The sequence below is a fragment of the Ailuropoda melanoleuca genome, chromosome 7 (assembly GCF_002007445.2).
Source record: "Ailuropoda melanoleuca isolate Jingjing chromosome 7, ASM200744v2, whole genome shotgun sequence".
Taxonomy (NCBI): Eukaryota; Metazoa; Chordata; class Mammalia; order Carnivora; family Ursidae; genus Ailuropoda; species Ailuropoda melanoleuca.
Genome location: NC_048224.1, coordinates 58,682,206 through 58,695,949, shown reverse-complemented (window position 1 = coordinate 58,695,949; position 13,744 = coordinate 58,682,206). Strand labels below are relative to the sequence as shown.

At 63.1% G+C, this 13,744-nt stretch overlaps 1 protein-coding gene across 4 annotated transcripts in view; it reads left to right on the top strand.

Moving 5' to 3' along the window:
* Positions 1 to 444: 444 nt before the first annotated feature.
* Positions 445 to 13,744, top strand: part of ADAMTSL2 (ADAMTS like 2) — a 33,694-nt gene continuing 20,394 nt past the window's right edge. Inside the window, exons 1-10 of one of the 4 annotated variants that reach the window (XM_034664767.1) lie at positions 445 to 725; positions 848 to 940; positions 2,516 to 2,606; positions 3,170 to 3,312; positions 4,121 to 4,219; positions 5,402 to 5,504; positions 6,011 to 6,151; positions 6,294 to 6,417; positions 8,964 to 9,044; positions 11,535 to 11,710. In XM_034664767.1, coding sequence (XP_034520658.1) covers positions 2,517 to 2,606; positions 3,170 to 3,312; positions 4,121 to 4,219; positions 5,402 to 5,504; positions 6,011 to 6,151; positions 6,294 to 6,417; positions 8,964 to 9,044; positions 11,535 to 11,710 — 957 coding nt within the window. In that variant the 5' untranslated portion in view covers positions 445 to 725; positions 848 to 940; position 2,516. Of the gene's footprint in view, positions 726 to 829; positions 941 to 2,515; positions 2,607 to 3,169; positions 3,313 to 4,120; positions 4,220 to 5,401; positions 5,505 to 6,010; positions 6,157 to 6,293; positions 6,418 to 8,963; positions 9,045 to 11,534; positions 11,711 to 13,744 lie in introns of all 4 variants that reach the window. The other 3 variants (XM_034664769.1, XM_034664770.1, XM_034664768.1) reach the window with 3 other exon arrangements.

Genomic DNA, 13,744 nt, shown 5'->3' with positions numbered 1-13,744 from the left:
CACTGGGTCTCCCTTCGTCCCTCCACCTGTGGAACCATCTGCCTCTCAGGAGAACCTTTCCAAGGCTGGCCGGGTGACCCGGACCTCACCTTTCCTGCCTGTAAAATGGAGCTATCAGACCGGACACCTCCTACAACCCAGAGTCCATTTGGGGGTGGGGGGCAGAGACTCGGTCCCCTCCGGAGGAAGACGTCAGACAGGCCTAGGCTGGGCTCTGCCACCACCAGCCTCCCCTGTGACCCCAGGCTAGCGGCTGCTCTGTCTGGACACCTCAACACATGGTTCCCAGTGCTGGACCCGGGACGGCGGCCTCCCTGCTTGCTGCGCTGGGCCGCTGCCGAGGCAGCAGTCAGCAGGCAGCTGGGCCGGCCTGGCCGGGCTCCAGAGGCGCGGAGCGGGTTAAAGTGTGCGCCAGGCCGGCCGGCGGCGGGCGGGGGAGCAGCCTGGTGGGAAGTGTGAGTTCCTCCCTGTCTGCCTGACAGCTATAAAGGCAGCCGGGCCCGAAGAGCCGCCACTGGGCTGCGCGCTTCCCTGGGAACCCCTCTTGTGGGTGCTCTTTGAAGTGAAGGAGGGAGGCGGCAAGGGGGAGGAGGAGGAAGGGAGCGAGGCAGAGCCCACAGCTCTCTGTACTCTGAGCCTCCCCCTGCTCCGAGCACCTGGCGCCGCCTGCCCACAGCAGCTCTGCCCCTTTCCCCGGGAGGACAACCTGCTGACCCCGGGGCCAGGTAGGCCACCTCAGCCTTTCCGCTTCCCACCGCAGCCGTCCCAGGGCACTGGTGCAGCTCCGAGGGGGCTGGGGGGGGGGCAGAGCATCACCCAGCCCCCTCAGGGAGCCGTTATATAACAGGAGGAGGGCTCACAGGGAGGGGTCGGGACCCTCGGAGCACGGCGAGTGTGGCCCCTCAGCACCCAGCCTCGGGCGCCTGAAGCTCTATGCGAGGTAAGCCTCTCCCGCTGGCCGGTGGCTGTTTTTGGACCCCAGGGAGGGATGGATCCCGCGTGAGCCGGACCTGGCCTGTGGCCAGCGGTGTCTGGGAGCCTTAATGAAAACCAAGTGTGGGGCCGGCTCAGCACCTGTCTTCAGCCCGGCAGGCAGGAGCTGGGGCACCGATTAGCCAATGGGACCGCCGAGGGGGCTCTGTGCTTACGTGAGCCTGGCGGGGGCTGCGGATGGAGGCCTGCGGGGGAGGGGTGGCAGACGGGGCGGGGAGGTGGCAGGCAGGCAGCTGGTGAGGTGGGGGGTCTCGAGGACTCTGGCTCCCAGCTCCAGGCCATCCTGCTGCCTTGTCCCGGCAACGGCGTTCTGAAGATGCCCCGGCGCTGCTGGCATAACTCCTGGAGAGCTGCAGGTGCTCGACCTGCAAGGCTTGATGGAGGGGAGAGGGGACAGATCTGGAGGTGGCCTCAGGGCTGCCAGGGCTGGCAGGGCTGGGGGCTTTCACACCTTCTTCCTTGGAATTAGCCGGCTGCAGGCGTGAGTCCTTGCATTTACTCTGCTCTTTGGTTTGGACAAGTTGGCTTCCCTTTCTCGGTTCCAGGTTCCAGGGGGACAGGCTTGGTGGTTTCTGAAACCCCTTCTCTGCCTTGCTGGCAAGGGACACTTAGGACCGGAGACAAATCTCAGACAGAGGCTGCTGAGGCCCCTTCAGGAGGCAGGTGTCCACGCAGAGAAAGCACATAGGCAAGGCTGAGAGCCCAAGAGGCTGGAGGGTCCCCTTGATTTGACCCCTGGCAGGAAGGTCAAGTGGTGTTTGGGGCTGGCCGTGCCCACTTGCCGGGAAGGAGACAGCCCCATAGCCCTGGGCTGCCTTCTCTCCATGCTCTGGGGGCACAAGGGTACATCTTGGCTTGGGGCACGAGGGGCACACATGCCTGGACCCTGCCCGGCCTGAGCTCTCTGAGGGTCCTGGGCCCAGCCCCCTCATGGACAGAGGTAGTGGTGGCCAGGGAGAGGAAGGGTCTGGCAGAGCAGGGGGCGTCTGTGGGCCCCTCCAGCCGCCCCACGTGGCTGGCAGGGAGTTCACGCTCTCACGTGGGCAGCCAGCACTGAGTGGGTGAAAAGCCCCAGGTGCTCTTGCTCAGGCTGGTCCCACCAGCCACGGTGGTAGCCCGAGGTCTGGTGCTGGGCTCCTTCAACCAACGGGTGAGGCCTGGGCCTACAGCCTCCTCCACTGTCCCCCGTGTGCTCCACAGGCACTCCCCAAGGAGCTCAGGTAGTGAGAGGCGAAGCGGGCTACAGGTCTCTGCCCGCCCTTCTATGGGGGTGGGTGGGGGAGCCCAGGCTCAGCAAGCAGCAAGCACACCACCACCTCCACAGGGGGCTCACACCTGGGGCAGGCATCTTTAATCACTCACCGACCTCTCCCAACAGGACCACCAGGCAGCCACGAGCAATCAATCCCAGATAGCCTCTGGGCCTCGGGGCTGGGTGGGCCCCAAGGGCTCTTCCCTCTTCCTGGTCAGCCTTCAGAGGAGCTGGGCCTGGCCTAGCAGTGACGGTGGCCTTGCTTCCTAGGATGGATGGCAGACAGCAGCCTTCACGCTGGGTCTGGTCCCTGCTGGCTCTGGCACTTCTGGCTGGGGGTGTGGCATCCACTGGGGCCACGGTGAGTGGGGCGCAGGGTCTCTCACCAGAGGGGCTAAGGCTGGAGGGGGTGTGGCGGGTGTAGGGCAGGTGTCCCAGGATCCCTGCATGCATTCCCGGAGTCCCACTCAGCTCCCAGCAACGTGTCTTACAAGCACGTCAGACCAGCCCCGACGCAGGGGCCCTGGCCACTCTGGATCCCTTGCTGATTTGGCAGGATGAGGTCGGAGGGTGCTGAGTGCTTCCTTCCTAGCAAAGGCCTGGAGCGAGGCGTGTGGAGGGGGCAGGTGGTGTCCTGCAGATCCCAGGCCGGGGCCCGGGCTGCTCAGAAGAAAGAAAGCAAGGGCAGCCTCACGTGCCCACCAAGCCCCCAGGAAGTTCCAGATCTCAAGATTGGGAGGACCCAAGGCCCCTGACTTGCGGGGAGTTCCCTCTAAGACCACCCTGGAGGTCTGGGCCAGGGCGCCAAGTGACCCAGCCAGTGAGCATCCAGGGGCTGTGTCCTCCTGACCAGGGCCCGGGGATGGCAGGCCAGTCCTGCCCGGTGCTCCAGCTTTCTAACCGCCTGTGGGGACTCTCTCCCAGGACAACAGCCCCACGTCCAACAGCCTGGAGGGGGGCGCTGACGCCACTGCCTACTGGTGGGGAGAGTGGACCAAGTGGACGGCGTGCTCCCGCAGCTGTGGGGCAGGGGTGACGTCCCAGGAGAGGCACTGCCTGCAACAGAGGTGTGGGGCTGGCGTGGGGTGGGGCAGCAGGTGATGGGTGTGGCGGGGGAGTTGTGTCTCAGGCTGGGAGGGGTCTTCCATTGGAGGCAGCATAGGCCAGGTGAGCGACAGGCTTCTCGCTGGCCGTTGGGCCGAGGCTCCCGACGGCTCCTGGGCGATCGTGTCCTGGGGTTCATCCTGCTCCGGGTGCTGGGACGGCACTTTCATGACAGCGTGGTCCGTTGCTTGGGGCTTTTTTTCTTCCTCTTTTCTTTCTCTTTCTCTTTTTTCTTTTTAAAGTAAGCTCTAGACCCAACGTGGGGTTTGAACTCATGACCCTGAGATCCAGAGTGGCATGCTCTCCTCACTGCACCAGCCAGGCGCCCTTTCTTGGGAGTTTTCAATGAGGGGTGAGGTCCTCCCTGGCCTTCTCTTCTGGAGACCTGAGTTGAATAAACACGGGGAAAAACATCGGGTCCCGTGGTTCCCATCAGTCAGACCTGGGTTCAAATCTTGCCTCTGTTACGTCCTAGCTGGGTGACCTTGGGCAAGTCCCTGAATCTCTCTGAACATGAGTTGCCTCACCTGTGGAGTGGAGATCATGCTAGAACCACCTACTACCAGCCTAGGGCTGGCACACAGAACGCGTCCTCGGGCTTATTATTCTGTGTACAGAGACCTGTGCTTTGTGCCCGGGATGCAGGGGTGAACTGGGCTGCGGTGGAGCAGTGGGAGTCAGAAGAATTAGGGGGGCTTCTGGGGCCCAGCCCAGAGGCCATTTGGAGCAGGAGCGGGGTTGGTGCCTGCAGCTCACGGCTCCCCACCCTAGCCCAGCCCGCGTCTTCCCGCCAGGAGGACATCCGTCACGGGCGCTGGGAACAGGACCTGCGCGGGCACGGCCAAGCGGTACCAGCTGTGCAGAGTGCAGGTGAGCCCTGCCCGGCGCCATGGCGAACCGTCCCCCCAACAAACTCCCTGGCAGATCGCCTTATGAGTCTTCCTGGTGGCTCCCAGGCCCTCCAGACACTCTGTCCTGGGCCTGGCCCTTATTTCCTGTCGAAGAGAAGGATGGTGAGGGGTGCTGGGCTCAGAGCCCCTTTCCCGCCTCAGATCAAATCTGTCCTGCCCACCCCGTCCCTCCCGCCCCCCGCCGTGTGCTCCACACTTGCTTCTGCTGGGGGAGCTTGGAGTGTCGCCTCAAGGTTAGAGATCTCTGGCTACGCCCCCTCCCCAGTCTGCTCACAAGTCCTGTGCTAGGTGCTCACTGGGAAAAGGATGGTCCCACTGGGCATCCCCGTCGCCACCTGTGAAAAGTCCCACTGCAGCCTTCTCCAGCTCCCGGGCGCTGGCACCGTCCGCCTCCCACGGGGGGAGGGAGAACTGACCCAGGGCTCAGCCTCCAGGCAGCTTTCAATGGAGCCCAAGCCACTTTGAACCTGAACTCCCAGGCACCGTGTGGCAAGACAGCAAGCCACTGGGGTCTTTCTGTCCCCGAGACCCGGTGTCTGTGTGGCTGTGTCTCTCACATGTGCACGCGCAGGGGGCTAGGACCTGTGTTGGCATCACTAGTCCGCTCCCCTCCTGGCTGCTCATGAGCTTCAGAGGGAGACCCACCTAAGTTCGGGTTCTGGCCCAGAGCGACCAGCTGCTCCCCACTCCCAGGCCTCCCCTCTTCTGTCCCGGGGAGACGAGCCCACCTCTTTCCATGAGCCATGTTCCAGCACCGCGGCCATAGCCACAGACACCCAGGTGGGCCTCTGCCCGAGGACGCAGGGCGAGTGGGGGCCGGCACGAGCACCACCCAGGCCAGGCGTGCCTTCTGCGCCCCGGTGTGTCTGCGGAGGAGGCAGGGCAGTGGGGACATGAAAGGATCCTGCCCAGCGCACGAGGAGGGCCAGTGCGTGTACGTGTTTGAGGGGCGGCAGCTGCCCTTCTGCTTGTCCTTGCTCCTTCCAGAGAGCGAGTGACACTGAGGGAGAACGAGAGGCCACCGTGCGGGCCTCGGCGCTGGCCCGGCCATCCCGGCTGCAGCCACTTCCTGCTCAGCTGGGACAAAAATGCCTTTGTCGGGCCGAGTTCCTCCTGGAGACTCCCATCTCTCGCCCCGCAGGAGTGTCCGCCGGACGGGAGGAGCTTCCGAGAGGAGCAGTGCATCTCCTTCAACTCCCGCGTGTACGACGGGCGGACGCACCAGTGGAAGCCCCTGTATCCCGGTACCAGGCCCGGGGCTGCCTCGTGGGGGGCAGAGGGCAGGGAGGCCCCTCCCCGCCAAAGGACCCACACCCGATGGCCCCTTTCTGGGGATGGGTGGGCAGGTGGGAGGGTGAAGCCCAGAGGGAGGGGGCTTGTCCAAGGTCACAGGCAACAGTGACAATGAGTTGGTCTCTCTCACTCCTGGAGTGGGTTCCGGGGTGCCCAGGACCAGTAGCCCAGGGCCAGCAGTTGGCTCAGACCTGCTGCGGAGGGGGCAGTGCCCCTCCTCACAAGGAGGCAGAGGCTGGAACTCGTGGAGCCCAGGCTGCGCCAGATCCCCAGTATCTCAGTCTTTTTTTGCCGCTGAGATGCTGGGCCAGCCCCTTGCGCCCAGCCCCTTGCCCGCTCCAGGCCTGAGATTTTCCATGTGTGCCATGGGTGGGAGGACTTGGTCTCCGTGGATGGGAGAGGGGAAGGCCCCAAATCCCGCCACCCCCCACCCTGAGAGCCTCTGTCTCCCTCTCAGATGACTACGTCCACATCTCCAGCAAGCCATGCGACCTGCACTGCACCACCGTGGACGGCCAGCGACAGCTCATGGTCCCTGCCCGCGACGGCACGTCCTGCAAGCTCACCGACCTGCGAGGGGTTTGCGTGTCTGGAAAATGTGAGGTTGTTAAACATTGTAGCAAAAGTCCCGCTGGTCTCATTGCACTGACCGCCCTGCCTGTCCGCCTGTGGCAGGCGCGGCCCCCGGGGCCCGGGTCTCAGCGCCCTCCCAGCGGCCCTCTCCGCCTCCCTTCCTGCAGCCCATCGGCTGTGACGGGGTACTCTTCTCTACCCACACGCTGGACAAGTGCGGCGTCTGCCAGGGGGACGGTAGCAGCTGCACCCACGTGACGGGCAACTACCGCAAAGGGAACGCCCACCTTGGTAAGAGCCCCCTGCGCCCCTTACCCGGGGCCCCGGCTGTGAGCCTGTCCCCGAGCTGTTGCGTGCCTCTGTGCAAGTTGCCTTCTGTCTGGGGCCACCTGATCTGCCCCACTGGGCCCAGGTGGGCCGGCCAGGTGCTCCAGAACACCCCCTATGGCCAGGAATCCTGAGCGGCTCTTTGTTGAGTACCTACGGATACCCCCTTGCCTGGGGGATCATGTCTGACCTTTGCAGCAACACCCGAAAGGGGGAAACTGAGGCACACTTCCTCTCCTCACAGCCAATGTGAGATTTGAGTCTGGGCGTGAGCATTCTGAGGCCTAAGCCCTCGAACCCGAGTTTCGGGAGGATGAAGGGACACGGATGGAGGCTGATTCCGGCACAGAGCCAGCCCCTCCCTTCCCTAGGCAGCGGCATGGACAAGTCCGTTCGGCAGGTGTGCCCGGCAGGTGGCGGGGCTCAGCTGGCGCTGGCGGGGCGTGGTGGGCAGGGGTCTGAGCACGTGACAGGACTTTGTATTTTGGAACGATGTACTTCAGCACTTGGTGTTGAACTGACTACATTTCTGGGTCTCAGAAAATACTTGTGGGGTCAGCCTGGGTTAGCACAGCCCTCAGACTGGGGAAGGTGGGGCACTTGAAACCCACTTGGCTTCTGGGGAAACTGAGGCCCGCCCTGGGAATTCCTGCTCAAGGTTCCCGAGGGAGGCTGGGCATGTCTGGACTAGTTGGAGCCACCCTGGCCCGGCTGTCGGGACCCTGGCTGCATCCTGGAGGTCCCACCCCCCACAGGAGGGGTAATTTCGGAGTTAATGATAGGGCGTGGACAGGACCCAGGGATGGGCATGCGGGACTGAGGAGGGACAGGGTAAGGGTAGCAGGGAGTGTCTGCGATGGTCGGCCCGGGGCAGAGCGGCCAGATGGGGGTCTGAAGAACACTTAGCCACTGTGGCGGACAGAGGCCACCTTCCGCCAGATCCCGGGGCGTGGAGGTGGCAGTGCGTCCCTCTCTGGGCACTGGGGGCCATGTTCTGGGGGGTACAGGAAGGCCGGGGAGACAAGGTCCGTGCCCCATGGAACTCCCACCTTGGGCGGCTGGAGGCTGACACTTCCAATCCCACCTACACCTGCCGAGTCCTTTCTGGGCGCCGGGCTGAGGCTTTCACACCTCAGAACATCGCCAGGCAGGTACTGCCACGCGTGCCACGTGGCAGGTGTGGACACCGGCAGAGAGAGGCGAAGAGGTCACACAGCCAGAGGTGGCAGAGCAGGATCTGAACCCCGACAGCCTGGCTCTGGGGTCGTGGGGTCCACTCTTCCTGATGAATGTGCATGTGTGCTGACCGTGGCACCGGCCCTGCTCGTGCAGGAGCCATTATTAAATGCATGGGAATCTTGTGAGCCGGCTGCTAATTTACAAAGGAATGTATTTAACCCTACATTTAGATAAATGACGATTAAACCAAGTCCTCACTTCCTGTTCGTTTTACGGCTCTTTGTACCGTGGGTGTGCTGCGGAAACACTGTTGGGGCGGGTGGGCTAGCGTGCGCCTCTCCCCTGCTCTGTCTGCACCCACCCCAGCACGCTGGGAGCCCGAGCTCAGCGGCAGTGGGGGGCTGACACCGCGGGGATGGGCCCCTGCTGCAGACCAGAGCGCCCCCCGCGCCCCCGCCAAGAGCCACTTAGCACCCTCTGGCTGGGAGGGACACTTAGGGCCTTGGGGACCTGCAAAGCAGGGCGGGGGAGGCCTGCAGGAGGCGTGGGCAGGCACAAGTGGACTCTACTGTGACACAAGTGTCACCACCCCACAAACCTGATTTCTGAAAACACAGTCACCGTTTTCTCCTGGGAGACTTTTCTATCTTCGGTGTTTTAAAATCTTTCCTCCTTCGCCTCAGACCACCCTCCACCCCCTGCTGGCAGCGCCTCTCCCTTCCTCAGACCCCTCTCCCCTCGACCCCATCGTTGGGCATCTCTGTGGAGGGTCCCTGTGGCTGCCTCCTGGCCTCCATGACAGGCCCTCAGCTGTGCGTCCTCATCCGCATCTTAGAATGCAGTGAGCGCTTAAAATCCTCTTGATGCCGTGACAACATGGGCTTTTAAAATAATAGTAGTGACAGGGCCCTTGGTGCGAGGCTCTGGGCCCTGCAGACATCTCCCCACGTGGCCTAGAGTGGGAGCCAGTGTCCCTATGCACAGACGAGGAGACTGAGGCCCAAGGGCTCAGGACCATCTCGGTGATACATGGCAGAATAGGACTCAAGTCTGCTGGACTCTGTGGCCTGTGGTGTCCCTCCGGAGGGGCTGGGGCAGGGACTGATGAGTGTCACCCATGACCTTGGTGGGGGGGGTCATGGAACCTGGATGGCAGGCCAGCCCTCTGGCGTCACGGGGCTTTTCCACAGGGCCTTGAACTTGGGGGCAGCCGTCGAGGGGGGGCTGCCTTAGCCCGTCACCCACCAGGAGCACGGGAGGGTGGTGTCTTTCCAACCAAGACGTGGTAGCCACAGCCGACCCGCCATTCACTATCACCCGATTTCCCCCAGGTTACTCTCTGGTGACCCACATCCCGGCTGGTGCCCGAGACATCCAGATTGTGGAGCGTAAGAAGTCTGCTGATGTCCTGGGTACGTGTGTGGGGCCTGGGTGCTGCCACACGGGGGCTTGTGGTTTCGTAGGGGGCAAACCGTATGGGTGCAGGAGGGGCACTTGACCCTGGATCCGTCCTGTAGGAGAGGGTCAGGCCCCAGAAGCCAGAACTTGACCTGGGCGTGTGTCCGTGTGTGTTGGGGGGTCCTAGGGGAGCTGACCTCACCCTGTGTGGAAGGACCTCTACTCAGAGCTGCTTGACAAGGAGGGGCCGGTGAGGACAGATAGTGAGTTCCCCATCCCTGGAGAGCCTGGCACAGGCAAAGGCCAGAGGCGTTGGAGGCGGGGTCTCTGGCTGCCCCCCCCCCCCCGCTTCTAGGGCACAAGAGTGAGTCAGGAGGTGAGTAGGTTGAGATGCAACGAGGGCAAGTAGGTGGCCGGTCGGAGGCCACAGGGGACGCGAAGCACAGGTGAGGTTCACACTCAGCCCTGGCGGCTCTCAGGTCGACGCGCTTGCCACTGGAGGGTCTCTGGGGGGGGCGGCTGGACCGTGGTGGGAGGGGTCCTTCCACTTGAGGATTCTGGGGTGATTTGCATAAGTGGCTGAGGCGGTGAGGCCCCGAGTTGGTGACAATTTCTGGGAAGTCTCCCTGTGTAGTTGGAGCGCTGTCTACACCCCCGGGAGGCAGCCCGAGGCCCTTCTGGTGGAGGTGGGTGGGTACTGCTGCCTAGAAGCTGTTCTGCCCCTGGCCTCGCTCCGTGGGGGTGCAGGCCGGGGCCCAGGCAGGGGAGCCGGTCCCGACGCCTGGCTCACTTCCCTGTGTCTCAGGGCAGTGTGTGAGAGCTGGGACTGGTGGTTTGACACCCACCCTTCTCAGGGGACGCCGTGGGTGGGGACTCTGCGAACATCCCCAAGGAGGCACCCGGCGGGGGCTCTCTGCCCTTCAGGCCTCCGAGCTCCAGCCCCCTTGCCGGCAGCTCTGCACACCCCAGGCCCGAGGCCCCGCCACCCCAGCTTGGGAGCCAGGCCTCTGCCAGGCCGGTGGCTCTGTCCCCCGCTGGGAGGGTGGCGAGGCCAGGAAACACCGTGTTCTCAGAGCTGGCCGCAGAGTAATCGCTCTTAAACCAGACGCGTGGAAACAGCAAGGACAGCCCCCGAGCAGCGGGAGAGCCACAGGAAGGAAGGTCATTACTGTCAGGAAACAGGCTTTGGATGCCGGCCGGGGATTTAACCCTGTGCACATACCTGGCGGCCAGGCCCAGCCGGCCGGGCCCGGCACGCGCCCCACGGCGGACAGCCTGGGCGGTCATTCACGCTGTTTTCTGACGTTGCTGCATTGAGGGTGTTTTTCCAGCAGACGTGTCTTGCTTGTTGCGTCTGCCTGATAATAAATGAATGGCCCAGCTCCTCTGCTCCGATTGCATCAGGAGCTCTGGAAACGGAGCTCTTCCCCGCCCTCGGGCCAGTTTCCGGAACTGGCTCTAAGGACAGCCTCGGAAAGGCACGCTGTCCCCCTGCATGGAGCCCGCCTCCTCACTGCCAGCCCCTGGGCCCAAGGCCCCTGGCCCCTCTGCTAGCCCTTCGCAGCCCCAGGGAGGGCCAGCTGCCCCCGAACAATGACCCCAGCTCCGGGCGATTGTTCCGGCCTCTGGGGCTGGCAGGAGACGGGCTGCTGAGGGTTGCACGCACGTTCCTGCTGTCTGGGCGTCATCAGGCCCAGGTCAGGCCCTGGGAGTGGCCATCCTTCGGAGGTCCTCTGTTCCAAGTGTCCGCCCACACCCCGTCTCAATGAGAGGGTGACTAAGCATGTGCCCGGGCTGCCCTCGGCCACGCCTGGGAGAATGGATCGATTGGGCAAACGGTCAGCCGGGTCACAGCAGCACAGGCCACAGAATGTCAGGGCTCCCAGTGACAGCAGGGAGCTGGTCAGCTGGGGGTGGTCTGGCAGGGCCTGCTGGAGCTGCTGGGACAACGTTCCGGGCCAGTTAGGCCAGGGCCACAGAGTTGCTCAGCGCGGGCCCTGGGGGACCCTGGGTGCTCCTCTCTATGTATAGTCCCTTTTCCAAGTGGGAAGCTGGGTGGGGGGCAACTCACCCAGGGTCACACTGAGTGTTCAGCAGGGCCGGGCTGATGGCCCGGTGTCCGCTGTGCGCCTTCCCCAGGCTGTGTCCCCCCCCCCCGGTCCACCTGGTCCCTTAGTCCTGATGTTACTCATCACGCTGCAGACCCTGGCCTCTGTAGAGGTGGCCAGATGGGACCACCTGGGCCCCAGGCCAGCCAGCTCCATCTCCAAGACGATTTAGGCTAACGGGAAAGTGTGTTCACACCTCCTTAGCATTCCCAGGCCAGGGCCACATCCCGGACGTGGTCAGAGCGTCTGCCTCCCCCACTATAGGGAGTGTCCTGGGGTGGGTCACGGGGCCGAGCTGGCCGTAGCTGCCTGAGTGGGTGATGCTGGCTACTCCCTGTCCCTCCGTCCCCCTCTAGCCCGGCCAGCTCAGGTGACGGGGTGGCTTTGCCCTTTCAGCTCTCGCAGATGAAGCTGGCTCCTTCTTCTTCAATGGCAACTTCAAGGTGGACAGCCCCAAGAATTTCAACATCGCGGGCACTGTGGTCAAGTACCGGCGGCCCATGGACGTCTACGAGACCGGCATCGAGTACATCGTGGCGCAGGGGCCCACGAACCAGGGCCTCAACGTCATGGTAGGTGAGCCGGGCCGCGGGCCAGCAGCGCCGTGCGGGGGCCCCAGGGCGCGTATGCACGCGGGAGCACCTCCGGCCGGCTTGGCGGGGTCTCCCCGTCACTCCCTCACTCATCCCGCGGCCCAGGGTCTAATTCATTCAGTTAGTTTCCAGCAGCCCATTAGTGCATTACTTCATTTACCCGGTCACTCGCCCAGCCGGCCACCCGCTGTCTCAGCCCTCATCCCAGTAGTTGGTGGTTTGGTCCTTCACTCACTCACTCATTCACTCATTCATTGACTTTACTCACTTACTCATTCACTCACTCATTCCTTTCCTTCCTTATTCACTTATTCATTCTTTCATTTACTCATTCACTCACTCATTTCCTTCCTTCCTTCCTTCCTTCCTTCCTTCCTTCCTTCCTTCCTTCCTTCCCTCCCTCCCTCCCTCCCTCCCTCCCCACTGCTGTTAGCGATCCTGGTGGATCTGCATAGCAGGAAACCGAAGTCATCAGGACCTGCAGGAGCTGCCGAGGACAGGAGGACAGGAGGCTAGCCGGGAATGTTGGGATGCGGGCCCCCTCCCCACTCCACAGTTGGGTGTTATACCCCCGCCTAGTTTCCTGCCGCTGGCCCCACTGACACTGTAGCATTCTTGCCAGATCCAGACGTTGGGGGACCAGGACAGGGCTTGTGGTCCCTGCCCCCACCCCCATTGCCTCTCCAGGGTGTTCCTGGCTTCTGGGGGCAGGGCAGGGAGGGGAGCAGAGGGCAGGAGAGAGTCTGGGCCTGCTTTGCTAGCTTGCCAGGAGTTTTCCGATGGCTGGTGTCTAGAAAAGAGTGCCATTGCCACTTGGGGTCCCAGCACCGAGAAAACGGGAGAGGACTGGTCACTGAAATCAGATGACATCCAGATGGGCAGTTCTGATGTTTTTCCAGGTTGGCTGGCTTTTGTGGAAGCCGAGGGATATGGTGGAGACAGAACCCACCCACCTGACCTGATTTGATTTCCAAATCCCACCAGGGAAGGCATTCATATCCTCCCTTTAGAGGAAAAGCCTGGGCACGTGGAGCCAGTGACCTGTGCCTGGGCACAGGCTGGCCAGTGGCACTGCTGTGCTCTGAGCCCAGATCTGCCTGGTGCTAGAACCAGTTGTTTGTTTAAAGGCTGTGCTGGAGGGGTCTCTAATTGGGGGTGCTGCCCCCAAATCCCCACACTGCTTCTTGGCTGAAGAGCTTCCCTGGATGGGCCCCAGAACCTCCTGGGGGCCACAGACTTCTTTGCCTTCCTTGGGGGCAAAGAATGGCTGAAACAGAATGGCTGCCCGGCTTCACCCCCAGCCTGGAGGAGCCGTGTTGCAGGTCAGGGTCCCAGGACACGGACTCCGGGACAGAGGTCTGTGTGCAGTGGGGTTTGGGGTGTGGTCTCAGCAGCAGCAGGTGTGAGGGGGTGAGGGGGAAGGGACTGGACGGAGGGAGACTTGGAGCCTCGGCTGATCCCCCTGCGGGCCCTGGGGTTGCCATGGGCCCTCAGAGTTGTTTCGAGTTGAGGCAGAGAGGCATGGCCTCGTTGCCAGAAGCCACAGGGACGGGCATGACCTTAGGAGAGGGGTCAGGTCTCACTGTGAACTGTCCGGAGCTGCTCCAGGCAGCTCACCGACGGGCAGGGCCCAGGGGCACGCTGCTGCACCTGCTTGTACCCAGCTGCTTTGTAGAGCGAGTTTACTTCGTCAGGGGAGCTCTTCTAGGATTCTGGTTGCTTTCCTCTCGGGGAGCCTCACAGGGAAGGCTGGTGGGATGAGCTGCAGCTCGTCGGGGGGCTGCCGCCGAATCGTAGTACTTGCCTCCTCCACTACGCACTCGCGACTCCCCTCTGCTAGTCTAGGGGGCTCACCTGTCCAGGAGTCCCAGTCCCTCTTCCCTGAGGGGCCTGGGTTCCTGATCTCCAGGCCCTTTTCCATCCCCGTTCTTATCTAGTTACCATCGAAAATGGGCAGGGGGAGATCAGGAGCTGCCCCAGTGGGGCAGCAGGGACCCTGATACATTCTCTGCC